General features: G+C 48.4%; 3 protein-coding genes across 3 annotated transcripts; all 3 read left to right on the top strand.

Moving 5' to 3' along the window:
- Positions 1–459: 459 nt before the first annotated feature.
- Positions 460–3,945, top strand: C8Q69DRAFT_507658 (P-loop containing nucleoside triphosphate hydrolase protein; the record flags this gene model as incomplete). The annotated part of the gene is made up of 2 exons (XM_028632905.1): positions 460–3,183; positions 3,235–3,945. The coding sequence occupies 2 exons, from the start codon at positions 460–462 to the stop codon at positions 3,943–3,945; spliced, it is 3,435 nt and encodes a 1,144-aa protein (XP_028484940.1).
- Positions 3,946–9,656: 5,711 nt separating this feature from the next.
- C8Q69DRAFT_469628 (putative UDP-glucose dehydrogenase) lies at positions 9,657–11,271 on the top strand. The gene has a single exon (XM_028630777.1). It carries the CDS (start codon positions 9,732–9,734, stop codon positions 11,100–11,102), a length of 1,371 nt encoding a protein of 456 aa, XP_028484939.1. The 5' UTR covers positions 9,657–9,731; the 3' UTR covers positions 11,103–11,271.
- Positions 11,272–12,639: 1,368 nt separating this feature from the next.
- C8Q69DRAFT_492145 (chitin synthase-domain-containing protein) lies at positions 12,640–16,206 on the top strand (the record flags this gene model as incomplete). Its single annotated transcript, XM_028632162.1, has 7 exons — positions 12,640–12,658; positions 13,481–13,587; positions 13,622–13,714; positions 14,261–15,119; positions 15,201–15,659; positions 15,719–15,939; positions 15,985–16,206. 7 exons carry the CDS (start codon positions 12,640–12,642, stop codon positions 16,204–16,206), a joined length of 1,980 nt encoding a protein of 659 aa, XP_028484938.1.
- Between the last annotated feature and the right edge of the window lie 42 nt (positions 16,207–16,248).

Here is a 16,248-nt window from a genome sequence, read left to right as displayed (position 1 = left end):
CTTGCCCATCCCCTGCCCTCCCCTCCCTTTCCTTTCCTGACTTCACTGCACTGTCATGCCCTTCTCGGTTCCTTTCGAGGCGTCGAGGTACCCTGTCTTTTTCTCGGGCCTCTTTAGGTACCGGGGTTCTACACCTTTTTCTTTCTCCGGCCTTTTAGGTGCCGGGGTTCTCAATTGACAGAATCGGTTTTGTCTTGTTATCAGGCCTTCTTGGGTGCTGGTGTTCTTGACAGCCAATTCGGTTTCTTTCTTTTCTCAGGCCTTTTAGGTGCTGGGGTCCTCAATCAACAGAATCGGTTTCGTCTTGTTGTCAGGCCTTTTTAGGTGCTGGCGTTCTTGACAGCCAATTCGGTTTTAGGTGCTGAGGTCCGAAAACGCTTTGCTCCTTACCACGCAATAAAGAAAGTAAGAACACCTGCTTACCATTATATACTTTCCATAGTACTCACACTTTCTAGGATGGAGCTTCCCGGAGCTGAGTGGTTTGACACTCCTCAGGGTTTTGACTATCCTGCAGGGCTTGCTGGACAAGCTTCACAGCGGAGGCCAGTTCGTGTAACCTTTGACGCCGACTGGCAAGATGACAGCTATGTCGAGTGCAGAGGCCGTATTCTCCTAGATTCTCAGAATCCAAGGATCATTCTCGATATCGGAGATCAAGGTCCGGATAAGCCCAGTGCTCAGATGATATTCAGTCTCGAAAACAGCCGGGCCGATATGGGAATTGAAGTCCAGGGCAATCCCGGCTACGAGAGGATTCAGAATGTTCGCAAGAATAGGCCACGGCTGTGCAATGGTTGGAATCAGACAGAGTTCTGGGTTGTTGACATGCTAAGTTCTCCACTTCGGACTGGGAAAAGCTGGGAACTCGAAGAAAAGTTCAGGCAGCCCTGGGACAAACTATACGAAGAGGCCATGAAAGATAAGGTCAGAATCTTGATCTGCAAGGAATACAACCCTGGACACAAGTTAAGGCGAGAGATCCATTCATGGTATGCAGTCTTGCAATCAAAAGGAGAGACCTTTTGGGCCTACAAAAACGCAGAGCCATCGAGACTCGCGGACAACTCGGAGGGGCGGTACCCCGAACTTATGTGGCTCTGGGACAAAGAGCGGAAATCGTATACCAAGATTATCCCTAAGGAACCTTTCTTTTCCACCAACGAGGAGAGAAAATGGATGCTAATCGAGGGAATGCGAGCCGAGAGAGCCACGCAGTACCAGGCGATCACGAGCATCTTTTCCACGGAGCGACGCCACAGTTTCTGGTTCGACGAAGAGCAGAAAGCCGGTGAGCGCTTAATTCACGTGAAAATAGGGGCTGACGTCGTCGAAGAAGGATTCTTTATTCCGGAGATTAGTCCTCCAGTAGAAGCGGAGTTCGCTTTTGTTGATACTGAAAGTATCGCAGAGACCAAGAAGACCGATCTCAAATATACCGGTGTTGTTGTGCACCGGAAAACAAGAGCTGACTTTGTCCTGCGCTCAAAATTGCCGGAGGTGGACTTTGCGATGAACCCTGACCGGGTCTCCATTGTTGTGGTGATAAAACCAAACCTCCAGGCCGTTGATCGCCAGATCGATGCCTTGCAAAGGGCTCACACGGACCGGGTCTGGGGAGACATGGAAGGCCACGCTCGTGAAGGATACTCTCTCCACAAGACCATCCTGGCCCACGGACAAGAGCTTAACCCGAATAGCGACGACTACTTCGAACTAGACATCTATAAACTGTCAAACGTCGAACGAGATCAGAAAGAACATCGCTTGCGCTATATTCTGGACAAGTTCCCGCTGGACGAAACGCAACGCAAGGCTTTCAACCGGTCTGTCCGCCAAATTGTGGCTGGGATACACCTGATCCAGGGCCCACCGGGGACTGGCAAGACACACACAGCGTTGGTCATTATCCTCGCCTTTGCGTGTCTCGGTATCCGTGTCCTCATCGCCGCAGGATCCAACAAAGGGGTGGATAACTTGGCAGCAGCTGTCGTGAAAGCTGTCAAAAAGGATGCTTTCATCAGCAGTTGGTGTGGCAAGGTCATACGCTTCCGATCTCCCGCTTACCAGCTCTCGGCCATGCAAGAGAAGGGCAAGGGACCATTCAAGAAGCCGAGTGAAGACGAGATGGAACTGCTTCGGGTTCAGATGGAGCAGTTGGTCCTTGCTCGTGCCGAAAGCGAGCCGGAACGAGAAACGACTGCCAAGGAGGTAGAGACGCGACAGAGATTCCTCAACCTCTTGCAAGCCGACAGAGACCAAGGTCTCAGCCGCTCGCAGACAAAGGAGCTCAAGAACTGTCTTGAGCAACTTTCAAGGGAGGAGCTGCAAAGAGCCAAGATTGTCGCGACGACCCTGAACAACGCGTCTCAGGATATCCTGCGGATCCCCGGGGTCTTCGAACCTCAGGTCCTCATGTGCGACGAGTCCGGCCAATGCCTTGAAGGTGACCACATGATTGCCATGACAATGCCATCAATCAAAGTGGTGATTCTTCTTGGTAACCCGAAGCAGCTCCCTCCGACTGTGATCTCTGAGAACCTGAACAATGAGAATGCGTTTTTCCTTAAGCGCTCCCTCATGGATAGGCTATATACGGCAGGGTACCCGTTGACTACTCTCCAGACCAACTACAGAAACCATCCGGATATCCTGGACTTATATAACAAGCAGGTGTATAGCGGAAAGCTTAAGGTGGCTTCTGGCAATGCGGCGGCAGAGCGTGTTGGTAATACGTGGGATGAGTTTACTGGATCGCGCCATTATTTCTATAAACAGGGACTTGAAGGGCACCGGAGAGTCTTCATCAGTGTAAATGGTCTAGCCCATCATTCGGGCAATAGCCTATCATGGCAAAACCCCGCCCAAGCGCATGTTGCGATACAGCTTTTGACAGAGCTTTACTTGTTCCGATCAACCCGCGGGGAACAGATCACGCCAGAGGATGTGATGATCATCAGTCCCTATAAGGACCAGAAACACCTTGTCGACGAGTTGCTGCAAGATGAAAACCTGAGGTGCCGCGATAATCTAACTGTGGACGCCTGCCAGGGTTCAGAGGCAAATATTGTCATCTTCTTGATGACCAAGCCGTCGGACTCAGACGGGAAGAGCGCGGGCTTCGTGGCGGACAGCCAACGACTGAATGTTGCGTTGAGCCGCGCTCGGAAAGTCTTGATTATCGTTGGCAATCTCAGTATCTAGAACAAGGGGGCGATAGCCAGACTCTCCCAGGATAAGGGGACTCGTTTCCTGGTGTCTCTGCTTCGGGATGTATCTGAGAAGGGCGATACCCTGACCTGGTGTGATCGGCGAACGGTCACCGAGATCGACCAGCCCGCCAACTTCCACAACTACGGTTATGGGCCTCACGACGGTGACCGTCGGAAACTGAGGACGTCTACAGCTCAGCAACCAGCCGCGCCGCAGCAAACAGTTGGACGGCGGCAACAGCAGCGGCAGCAACAGTCAGTCCGACAGCAACCGCAACCACAACTGCAGCAGCAAGGTCCACTCCAGCAATCGGCCGAGTCGCAGGAGCAGGAGACAGAGGGTTTCCCAGACGTTTCGCCGCCTGGGTCTCCAACGCTTCCGCGAGTGAACCTTTCGTGGAGCGAACCTGCCTATAGACCTCCGACTGACGAGGAAAGGGCCCAGTGGCTGACAGAGACCCAGAGAGATGCCGACCGACACCGTGAGCGCAGTCCAACACGCGACTCTGCTTTCTCCGTGGCCGACTATCGCGATCGGACACCTGATGTTCGCAGTAGCCTCGATCACCGGCTAGTAGATGCAGGATCGCTATCGACTTACGAACTGCGGAGAAGAGTTCTGCAAGAGAGAGCAAATCGGTCATTGTATCTGATCGAACTGTATCAGATGGAACTGGACAGCCGGGAAGCCGAGGGGAGAAGAAGTCCTGGGGACGAGGAGAGACGTGGATAGACAGGTGTCGTCAATAAGATCGTTTTACCTTGACAATCCTGTACCTCATGATATTATGTTTCCGTAGACCATGTAGAGGCATGTAGAGGCATGTAGAGGTAAAGGTCCAACGTATTGCAAGTACATACATACCTACTAGGTAGTTAGTATTATTTGGGGGCTGAAATGATAGTTGGTTATGCACATTGCATTGTCTGTATTAGGAATACATGACATGCATAGGTAAAGTACACGCTAATCTAGTTACTTATGGATCCATCCGCAGTTAGCCCTAATTAGGTAGTTATAGGCATAGGTAGGTACATACCTACCTAGGTACCTCATGAACTCACGAGTTGTAAGGCTAGACGCGTGAGGATGCCTGTTTAGCCTTCCACGCTTCGCTGCAAGCAGCAATGGACAACTAAACGCACGTCAAGGATTGAAAGCCAGAGATTTGATTTCATAGATGGCGAGAAAGACGGCCATATTCGCTGTTCTAGGGTGGATGCGCCTTCCTTCCCATCGTTTATTAAGATAGGCAAGTTGTTCATTCCTTACACTATGGCTATTTCGACGGAAACCGCGGCTCAAACATGCATTTGGAGACTTAGATACCTATGAATTTTTACCTCTGAGTAGGAATCGATGGGCATTTACACAGAAGTCCGTGGTTATGGACACAGTTCCGTAAGCTACCTAGAAACCCATTTTAATTGTTGACTGTCCCTTCAGAGCATCTGATGGAAGAAAGAATAGCGTAATATTCATGCTAAACCTGGTATCTGAGAGGTCTACTATATTTCTAGATTAAGTCTAGAGCCCAGGTAGATCATGATCATACGTGTAACGTTTAGCTATCATGGATCTATATGCAGTCGAAAAGAATCACAATGGGAGATTTTAGAGGTTGAAAGAGCCTAGTACGCAGCATGTAATCTGGAGAGAAGCTCGCTGAGCTTGAATTCTCTAGCAGCTAGCTCAGCCTATTTATCCCTGTGGGTGGAGCTAGAAGGCGTGGGAGAAACACGACAGGAGGTCTGCCTGTAGGCAGGCTCCGACATGTAATTATATAGAATTGATCGAAAGCGAGGTTCGGTAAGCAAAGGACTATATCTTTCTGGTCTGATACGGGGGACAAGTCAGCCATAGTTCCTAGGATAAGCTAATTTGTTATTAATTTTATACTCCCTCCAATGTTTCATTTATAATCAGCAGACGACTCTAGATATTAGATAGTCACTCACTTTCAAATGAACAATGGCGCGATTTAATTGCTTCATTCCGAGTAGAAACTTCTAGCACCATTCTATAGTAATATCATAAGAACAAAGTGGACAGTAAATCTCTATATAGGCCAATATAAGTTACTACACGATATTAGCGCCACTAACAGATTACCTTAAGCACCAACTGCGTGTCCTTCCCTTGCCACAGATAAAAAGAGATCCGATTATAGTATCGATATATAATTAATGGGATCAGACAATGTGAGGAAAACATTTGGGAGGTGGGCGCCCTATAATATAGTTGTCAATTAGACAAAATCTTACATTTGTCAGTCTACTTATTTTGTTTGAAGAGAATATATCATATAGGAGGAAGAGATTCACACAACGAACACTTTATATGCTAACAGCAGTATCCTCTGGTATTAGCTCTTTACTATACTCTGAACCAGCATATTTGCTTGTCTCAGTGCACAATGGCTGCGAGCATGGTAACTTATCATAACATATGTTCGCATCAGGTGTTTTGTACTGCTTTGTATATTAGAACATGTTGAACAGTTCGGCTCTAAGTTCTTTGCGTAACTAGGAGATGAATATATGGCCAAGGTCCAGATCCAGCTCGAGCAATTAACCGTCAACTGCGCTAGAGGCTCCAGATATACCTTCGCTTCCGTGCCACTTACAGTTTGACAACTCATAAACAGAAGCTAGAATGGGTCGGCGCATTCTCGCTCCTCATGGAATTGAGACAGCTATCGTACTACTACTTTCAAGTGTTGCGAAATATGTACCGTAGAAATCCCATTTACCGGGGCTTTTCTGTTCTAAAATAGCAAACATAGACCTGCCAGAACCATCAATTCCTCACAAGGGTTCAAGATATCGTATTCCTGGAGTATACTTAGGTAGAAATTGTCAACCTCCAGTATAGACAGAGCGAGCAATAAATTACCAATAAGGCGAATTAATATTTCATCTAGACAGAATGCCGATCCTTCCGTCACGAGTAGGTGAATGAACAGCTTCAAATTTCCCCTCAAGGATATCATACTTTTAATAAAAGGGTAGAATTTGTTTTTTTTTTCCGACTCGCACCACCGCAAATGAATGGATCTGCCCCTTTCTGCGATATTTGTGTTGATCGCCACTAAGAAAACATACAAGCAGAACAGAATACATGCGGCTTTGGCATTTTCCTACCGACGCGTGTCGATACGGAAGCCAAGATTATGCTACATATTCTTCTCTGGAAGAAGTGTGAGTTTGACACTGGTAGTCATGTAAACTAGATAGCACTCGCTGCAAGACCTTCAATACTCGAGCCATCGACATAGTATTGTTCTATTACTTGGGAAATAATATCATAGGAAACAGTCCTTAGACTGATCGTTTACTAAGTGGCTCTACTGAGAAGCTAATAGTAGCATAGGAACAGCAGAATATTACATGAGGAGTGAATACCCAAGCTTGTCAGCGTCGTCCAACGTGCCATAGTATACTCGATCATGATACAATTCTCAGTCTCGGATTAGCGATGACGAAATCAGAATACCTTATCTATATCTACAGCTGACCCAGGTCGATAATGGATTTATGCATCTCTATGTCACTATTGTGTATTGTAGATTTCCAAGTATATATCCTTGTGCATGTGACATCAGTGCATTGCCTTCATTTCCTTTTGGTTCAACAACGTCAAATCCTTCTTCGCTAGATGTCATGTACTGAGCAGAAGCTCTGCGGTCATCACAGGCTAGATCTAAATGCCAAGCCTTGGGTCGCAATTACCATGATTCACATTCAGTGAGACTCAGGATATGTGCATGTTCTATAATGTGACTTATCGTCATATGTGACATGGCCTCTCCCTATGACGCAGAGGTAACAACCCTAGTAGAAAGCAACCGTGAAAGGCCTTGGTATCCTCAGGCACACATCAACTCTAATATGACGAAGGTGATGCAACATCTACTCGATTGAGTTGGAAAGGTCAAAGTATATAGGCGATTAAAGTGCCACTGAACGCATACCTGCGCTTATCCCGCCTCCCCTGAACGGTAACGGTGCGCATAGACATACGGGTGTAACCTTGACCTGTGCCATGTTGATGGAGTGTGTGTAGCTTTGATATATATGGGGAAATGATTTCATGGGACAAAGTTACCATGCTGCCGTAAAGTGCCCCTGGGAGGAATAATGACTTAAAAATGTCATAATCCCCCAAACGCAAGAGAAAGCGAGACTGTGCTACCGATTATTTGCCAGGCAGTCAAGGAGAAAAATCAGAGATAAATGGAAATATTGATAGGGGTGTAGAACGTAAAAGTCAATAGAAGAGGTTCTCGTAACTTGAACAATGAATTGTCCTGCTCGTAATTTTACCAAGGTGCGTGCTGCATTCAGTGGCAGTGGGGTGAGTGATCTCATAATGATCACCCAAAATTGCCGATAATGTGTTCTCCATGCCCGAATACTCTCTTCTTCGAGGAGGACTTGCTTGCCAGCATTGCTTGGAGGAAGATATGCTCACAACATGGCGCAGATCATCGCACACTCTTTCATGTTCCAGACGTAGTACAACGTTTTCCTCGACCGATTTCAAAGGAGAAAGTTTTCTGCTCAAACCCTACCATCAATAGATCTTCCTGACATGTGGCGGCTTTAGACCGGGTTCTAGAAGGATGAAGACCCCTGCACCATATGGCTGCGGAGATCTCCGCGACTAACGTTCCTAGAGATGTAAGCTATTGTTGGGGTGTTCCGTCCATAGTTGAATTGTTCGAAAACGTGGAGGAAGGCGTGGACAATTCGGGCCATTGTTGAGCACGTGGTGAGTTTTTCTCAAGCGCCAGACATCTGGACGCCGTGGCTTCAACGAAAGGCCCTGGTTACGACCAGTAACGATGGGTGCTCTAGCGAGGGAAATTTCAACTATTTCTTAGCTTTTCGCATTCGGAGCTTCCCGAAGCTAGAGCGCTTCTTTCTTTGGGATTTCCCCATTGCAGCCCCAATTATTTCCATTTCCGGCGATGCTGAAGATAGGAAGAAAACGGAACCTTTACCCTAATTGTTACTCTCCCGTGGTTCACTAGAAGACTGAAATCAAATCACCTTAGTCTTTTCTGCTTATATTTTCTTGTATAGGGCTAGACTGTTGTGTCTGGACGAGTTCTAGACGATGAAAGCGCTCGATGACAGCCGCATACAGCTAGGCCCATGAAATAGATTCTTTTCTACACTGGACATGGCCGGAATATAGCGTACCTGTCTCGGAGAATACGGTAGATCCTCTCCACGCCGCTTGCACCATAATATTGGAATGTACTACTATGATGGTTGGTCGGCTACTGTCACCCCCTTTTTTGCCGGCTCAACACGAATCCGGTGATGAAGTCTTGGCAGCAGTTGGATTAAGCTCAATGCAGGAACTCGCTTAAACTTCGACGGACCCACAGTTCGCAACTAACCCGCGAACGGCTGCATTCGTTCGCTCTATAGAACAGACCACTGTTCAACTTCGAGGAAAATCAAGGGAAATGGTTTTGTTCGGCTCTAATGGGTAGGATGTGTGCAGTCAGGCATCAATGTTTAGATAGAATACCTTTTTCATACCAACTAACCGGCAACTGGAAGTAAGTAACCAATTGATGCTTAGTTCTTCTGTCTCCAATACTGACTCTACATCCTTGGGATATTGTATCATACTACTATAACTATCATCTGATAGGAAAAACGATAGCAAGAACGATGAAAGCCGCCTGATATCAGACCAGTAGCCAAGCTTGAAGTCAACTCTGAATTCATGATCAACAGTTCAAAGAGTTCCATTGTCCAGCGCCATGACACCGGTCGGGCCGTTTTGCCTGTAAACACTGCGGGGACATAATCGACGGTTATGGGCCAGACATAAATCTAGATTGCTCGGGAAAAAGTTTTTCAGCCCTATTGTGAACTATAGTAGAATGGTCGTGATTACATACCGTGGTTAAGAACGGGAAGATCCATGGTTTTATCCGCGTACTCTGTTACCGCCTCGTACAGTAGAATACAGACAGTATGAGATTCGCCGTTACAAAGCTAAGTTTATACGTTAACCACCGGCTATGATGACCACCTGATAGATCCTATCTAGGCGAGGGTTATTGTAAGCGATCTACCTCTACATACACATTGACAAATTAGCGTCCGAGGGGATCTGTCTAACCACCTTATTGAACTAATGCGGTCATCTGCCTCCGCAACTTAGTGATTGTCTTGCGATGCAGAAGGAGGTCAACGAAGACGAGGAGAGGAGCTAAGGCTTAAACCTCAGGAATCTGGACCCGCCTAGAAGCTGGGGCGAGATTACAACAGAGGATCATGGACATCTGGAAAGTGGCGTGAGAGCATTCTTGGCTCCTTGGGGACAGGCAGTCATTGATATTGCCCTTCAGATTTCGAAACACATATATAATACTAAGGAATCTGCAAACTTCAATACTTGAAACATCCCCTGAGTAAGCTTTATAAAGACATAATCCAATACTTGAACCTGTGAGCCGTACAGTGAATCAAAACATATCTTCATATTATACAATGGATTTCGTTCCGTCGTTTACAACTCCGGTCTATGAGGACAAAAGGTCACTCATGGGCTTGATGCGCTCTAATACTGGTCTCCCCACGCCGCCTCCGAATGGCAATCTCGAGAAGGCAGATGAATACTTCTTCGACGTGCCTATTATCGAGGTCACACCACCACCCCGAGAAAGTCGCAGTATCGTTGCTGTTATTGGAGTCGGTTACATCGGCTACCAACTTGCTACTGCATTCGGGAGAGTCCACGACGTTATTGCCTTCGATGTCGATCAACGTCGTCTCAGTGAGATTGAGCCCCTGATGGCCAACCTGAAGGTCCACTGTACCACCAACCCGGAAGAACTGGCGATTGCAACACACTTCTTGATCTCCGTTCCTACACGGCTGCACCATGACAACACTGTGGATACACAACATCTCAGAAGTGCCATTGATCTTGTTGCACAATACGCACGACCTGGCTCCACAGTCGTAATCGAGAGCTCCGTTGCAGTGGGCATGAGCAGAGACCTGCTGAAGGAGGTCATGCTTCTGAAGGGTCTCAAGGCAGGCATGTCGCCTGAGCGCGTTGACCCTGGCCGCACCGATCCCCCTCTTGAACACATTCCCAAGATCATTTCTGGTCTTGATGACATCGTTCCCGGCTCACTATCCAGCATCCAAGAACTATACGAACAAGTATTCCGAAACCTTGTTCCTGTCTCTTCCCCCGAGGTCGCAGAGATGACAAAGCTTTACGAGAACTGCCAGCGCATGGTCTGCATTGCGCACGCAAACGAAATGGCCGATGCGTGCCATACTCTTGGGATCAACCCACACGAAGTGTCTGCTGCTGCTGCCTCGAAGCCATTCGGCTACATGCCCTACTCTCCTGGGCTTGGTGTTGGCGGACATTGCATTCCTGTCAACCCATACTATCTTCTCTCCAACTGTGACTTCCCTCTCCTCAAGGCAGCAAGTGAGAAGATGGCTAATCGCCCTGCTACATTGGGTGATCGTGTGATGAGAAGATACCTCAATCGTCGGAAGGCTTCTTGGACGGGACCTCCAAAGTCAGACCGAACTCGAGTTCTCGTAGTTGGAGTCGGCTTCAAGCGTGGTCAATCCGTCCTGAGCAACTCTCCTGGCCTTGCTCTCACCCGCCACTTGCTCGACGAGTGGGAGGCATACGTAGAGTTTGCCGATCCCCTTGTCAGTGAAGAAGCGGTTCCCTACGTCCCCAGACTGGATGACCAGAAGGACTGGAACAAAGAATCTCTTGAGGAGCAGTTCGATATTATCATCGTCGCTGTGAACCAGGTGGGGCTGGATATGGATGTCCTACGGAATCTTGATGGAGTCCACGTCGAGAACTTTACGGCATCGTGAAGAAAAAGAATGAAAATGACTTTGGTTTGAGGCGTTTAGTTTAACGATTCATGTATATGTCCTGATTGCTGTCATCATTGGATAGATAGGTTGGACGGTTTAAATATACTGAAATAATGATTTGTTATATAGTTTATCTACTTAGGTCTCCGCTATTATAAGAATGAGCATTCGTAACAGGTTTTCTAAAAAGAAAAACGTACCATATCTCTCCTTGGAATTACTTCATAATAGTGAATATACCTTGAACCGTGCAGATAGTCTTTTTCATTGTACTGTACCCAGTAGAGATCCTTGGAAATTATGTTTGGACGGCTGGTGCAAGAGTCTTTAGTGCCCGCACAGGTAATGCTTCTTCTCCTCTCCTAGCTCCCAATGAATCAAGATTGAATTGTTGGGCATCGAATTATCTCAACTTCTAGTCCAGAAAAAGGCTACATCACACGGTTATAAACAATAATTTCACTGCCACAATGTAATTTGAGCAACATGGTATGCTCTTCACTAAGAAAACAGTTCCCGCGATCCTGTAGTGATAAGGCTACGAGGCCCTGGCGGAGCATCTGCAGTGCCTGTCCAGTAGAATAGTCCTCCTAACTTGTGCGCCTTCACGTACTGCGCCTTAGCAGCTACTGTAGTCGGGTTGTCATAGGTAATAAATCCCGCATCCTTGGAGACACAATAGGCGGCACCGAGCTTTTGGTCAACAAACTCCTGCGCACCTGGTGGAGGAAGGTCCTTGTAGTCTAGTATACCTCCGTCTCCAGCATAACGATGGAAGCTCTGCCCAACACGGTCCAGGCCCGGAAACTGCCGGCCATAAAGTGGAATCCCGAGTACGATCTTGCGAGGATGAACTCCGTGAGAGAGAAAATAAGTCACAGCCCCATGGACGGATCGCTTCGCAAAGTCATTGTGGGGTCGTGTAGGTGAGTACAGTTGACTCTGGTGGCCTGACATTTTAGTCCACGGGCCAGCAAAGTCATAGCACATCAGATTGACTAGGTCGACTAGCTGTCCCACGGTCTTTAGATTAATGTGGCGCAGACTCCATTCACCAACCGGCAAAGCCGTGGTAAGAAGATACCTGGGGGCGGGGAGGCTTTTTCGGAGCTCCCCGAGGAGAATAACGTAGTTCTTGCCCTGCTCCGGTGTGGATGGGTGCTCCCAGTCGACTAGGTCGATGTTGGTCAATATGCCATGAGGGAATGTGAGGATGAGGGAGTAAAAGAATGAGTTTTCATACCATCGACGCCGTCGAATCCATATTGATCAACGAACTTGCGCACAGATTGCGCAAGTCTAGCGCGGCTTTCAGGGACAGCAGCGAGTTCCGCGAATGGACCACTTCCACTGCCACCCCCAAGAGACACTATGAGCTTCAGATGGGGGAACCTCTCACGCTTGAGGAGTGACAGAGCATTCAGACAGCCCTTTGTCCCGTCAGTGGGGTACTCAAGGTCAGCCTTTTCGTCCAGATGCTAAGCGAACAGTCAGTTAGGTGGAACGTGGGTCGCATCTGGTCAAGCTTACCTGAATGTCGCCATTGGGGAGAAGTCTACCCAACGAGGAATAGTTAGTCTGTGGCTCCTCCCTCCCCCAGAATAGACGGTGGTATGTAACTCACCTCAAGAAAGCATAGAAAACATGAGTTGTGGCGGTTAGGTCCAGTGTCGAGGGCGTTTGCCCTCTGTAAACCTTCCAGGAAGGGTAATAGGAGCCGTGGACAAAAGGGAAATAGTCCATTGTCGTTATTTCTTCTCCGTTAATCTGTACGTTTGTTCTTTGTGAGTTACAATGAGGTATAGGTAGGATGAACGGGTGATGGGCAATATTCTTAAGGTCTTGGCCTGAAGCCAGATCCGTCAGGTAGGCCTCGTAGGCCAAGGAAGCATGTTTGCCTCCGTTCAGAGATGATGATAATATCATTACTGAGATTGTGATCCTAGGGAATTTTACGCGATGTGTTTTGCCCTTGTATTGACGGTAATGGCCATATTCGGAAGTTGGCGAAACCAGCGAACGATCCAAAGTTAAAATAACGTTGGAGGCGCAGAACTGTCAGATCCACGGTTCGTGAGTATGATCTAGACCTTGGGATTCCTATTCGCCCAGCAGCTAGTGGACATGGGCTTCATAGTGTCGATCGTGACAAAGGGCTCCGCGAGCCTGGCCAGATACTTTGGCCAGAAACTAATCGAGTAAACACGGGCCAGAAATCCCTGGACGCAATGCGCACGCCATTATCCACGAGCAGTCTCTGTCTTTTCTGTTGTTATTTCCAGGGCCAGAGGTCTCTGAAATTTGCCTCCCACCCAGGACCTCCAGGTATATGACCATTGATTGCCACGCCCGACGTCAATCGTGCAATTCTTAAGGTCTCCCGCAGGCGGAAGGATACCTTCAATTCCACAAGACGAAAGAATACCCCCATACACAAATAGTACTCATACTTTGTTTACTATTCTTCCCGTCGCCGCCATCGGTAACGTCTCATGATGTGTACCATCGGACCTCAGAACGGAGAGGTGGTGTTTCAATCAGCCGACCAAGATGGGCTGCCCATCGCAGTCAAGACCATCACTTTGCCTCAAAAAGTTGCGATCGCGAAAGTGAAAAGCAGCCATAGCAGGGGCAGAAGGTCGATTCTAGGGAAAGTGTTCTCCACGCTGCCGTCCAAAATACCGATAGTTTCTACTCGCTCAATCTCATCCGGTCGATCTGCCTCGGGCTCATCTACCCGCAGTGCTGAGGTAGCTATAGAGCCTACTACGACGCAATCCTCCAATGCCCAGAGCAGTTCTTCGCCCTCTTCAAAATCAACGGTCCCAGATGGTTTCGGCCAGCGAAGGACCTCGTCGCCAGTTTCATTTGACGTGATCAGTCGATATGAGACCGCTCACAGCTTAGAGCTCAAGGATGACTCTTCACTTACCAGCGTTTCCTCGCCTGATCTCACGCTCAAGGGCAAACGAAAGAGCTCCTTGATTACCCCAGAGCCCCTGGCACAGCCATTTGTGCCACCAGCAGGGCCGCGAGGCAGCTGGGATATCGACATCGAAGAAGAGTCAGCTGCTGCTGCTGTCGAAACACTACCCGGGTCGAGTACCGAGGAGAAGAATCTCCAAGCCCATGGTCCGTCAGAACCCTCCATTGAGGAATGGCAAGATTGCATTACAACTGCAACACCCAAGGCTCGGGTTGAGGATACTCCAAAGGTTCGCCGACGAGGCAGAAGGACCATTGTCTCCCAAAAACACCTCATGCAAGCAGCAGTCGTCCTGATGAATGGCTTTTTCATCTTTGTCACCTGGTGGTGGCCTAGATTCGCTTATGTCCTCCTTCCATTCATCACCGCTACTGTCGCACTGAACAGCATAATGGTCTTCTCGATCGGCGCTCATGTTATCTGGCATCGCATTTTCCCGGAAAAACAAATCATGCCTGAGAAGCCCGAAAACCTGGTGCTCCTCATCCCGTGCTATAATGAGACCATGGAGGAGATGACCAAGTCACTGGACTCCCTTGTCACACAGAAGGACATTGGCCAGCATCCCCAAGCAGTTATGATTATCTGTGACGGTAAGGTGCGCGGCCCTGGGATGGATAAGACGACAGCAGATTATCTATTCGAAGACATTCTCGTGCAGAAAGACTACCGTGTTCGCATTCGCGGCGCATACCTAGCCTGGGACCAGGAATTCATGGATGTTGTTGTCCAGAAGGGCACCTACCGAGGCGTCCCGTACTTCTGCATTGTGAAGCAGCAGAACCAAGGAAAGCGGGACAGTCTCATTGTTGTCCGCTCGTTCCTCTACAACTACAATGTGCGCGCGGAGCATCCTGAAACCATCTTCTCTCCCAGGTTCTTCGGATTCATGGCTTCGTTCCTGAAGGAGGCGGGCATTGACAACGTTGACCACCTGGTCGGAATGGACGCGGACACGGTTTTCGACGACTACTGCATCTCCGAGCTCCTTAAGGAGTCGCGGTACCCCCACACAGTTGGAGTCTGCGGTTACGTCGCTGTCGACTGGAAAGACGGCCACTGGGATCCGTGGCGTCTATACCAATCTGCAGAGTACACTATTGCGCAAGGTCTTCGTCGTCTGCATCAATCTATTGCCACTCATAAAGTGTCCTGTCTTCCGGGGTGCTGTCAACTGCTGAAGATATGTGAAGAGACCTGTGGTCAGGAAGTCCTGGTCGAAAAGTTCGGTTATTGTCCCACACTGACCGATGGCATGTTGACCCAAATCCGGGCTACAGCCAGTGAGGACCGTAACCACGTATGCCACATGCTCTCTATGCGTCCCAAAGTCCAGACCCGTCAAGCTTTGAAGGCGAAGGCCTACACCGACGTCCCGTACACATGGTCTGTATTCTTATCCCAGCGCAGACGTTGGTCACTTGGTGCCACGTCTAACGACTTGCTCCTGGTGTGGGCGCCCGGTGTCCAATGGTTCGAGAGAATCATCGCTGTCGTGAACTGCCTTACCTGGTTCCTGAATTTCTTCATTTTTGCAAGCGTTGTCAGTTTCATCTTCGCTATGACCCGTAAGTAAAAGCACCTAACGCCAAGAGACTTGATGACAGAACCACTAACTGCGTATTAGACACTCCTGCCTGGATCATCATGTGTTTTGTCAGCGTTATGTTGATCCCTCTTGTTTACTACCTGTGCATCCCATTGTGGTTGTGCAAGGCCTGGCGTGACCGTTTCCAATTCTGGGCCGGTTGTGCCCTGTATACTTTCTGTGGTCCATTCATTAATATTTCCGTTCTACTATATTCATGCTGGAACATGGACTCTTTTGGATGGGGAAAGACCAGAAAGGTCATCGCTGAGGACGCTGTTTCTTTGGCCGAATCTGTTTCCCAGCCTGATTCTGCCTCTAAGAAAGATGCAGCAGAAGATATCGTGCCGGAGCCATCGACATCGCCGTCATCCTCAGAGAAACCATCATCAGAAAAAGGAAAGCAAAAGCAACTTGAATTTCAACCTGCACAAGATGATATCATCTTGAAGGATATCATTTTGAACAATGCCAATGAGAACGAAGAAAGGAAGGTTCCTGCATTCCAAAGGCAGGACGGGCAATAGGGGAGGTTACACGATACTTAATCTCATATATAGCTGGCGTTT

This window comes from Paecilomyces variotii, assembly GCF_004022145.1.
Source record: "Paecilomyces variotii strain CBS 101075 chromosome Unknown C8Q69scaffold_6, whole genome shotgun sequence".
NCBI classification, from domain to species: Eukaryota; Fungi; Ascomycota; class Eurotiomycetes; order Eurotiales; family Thermoascaceae; genus Paecilomyces; species Paecilomyces variotii.
This window is presented reverse-complemented; position numbering and strand designations above follow the sequence as displayed.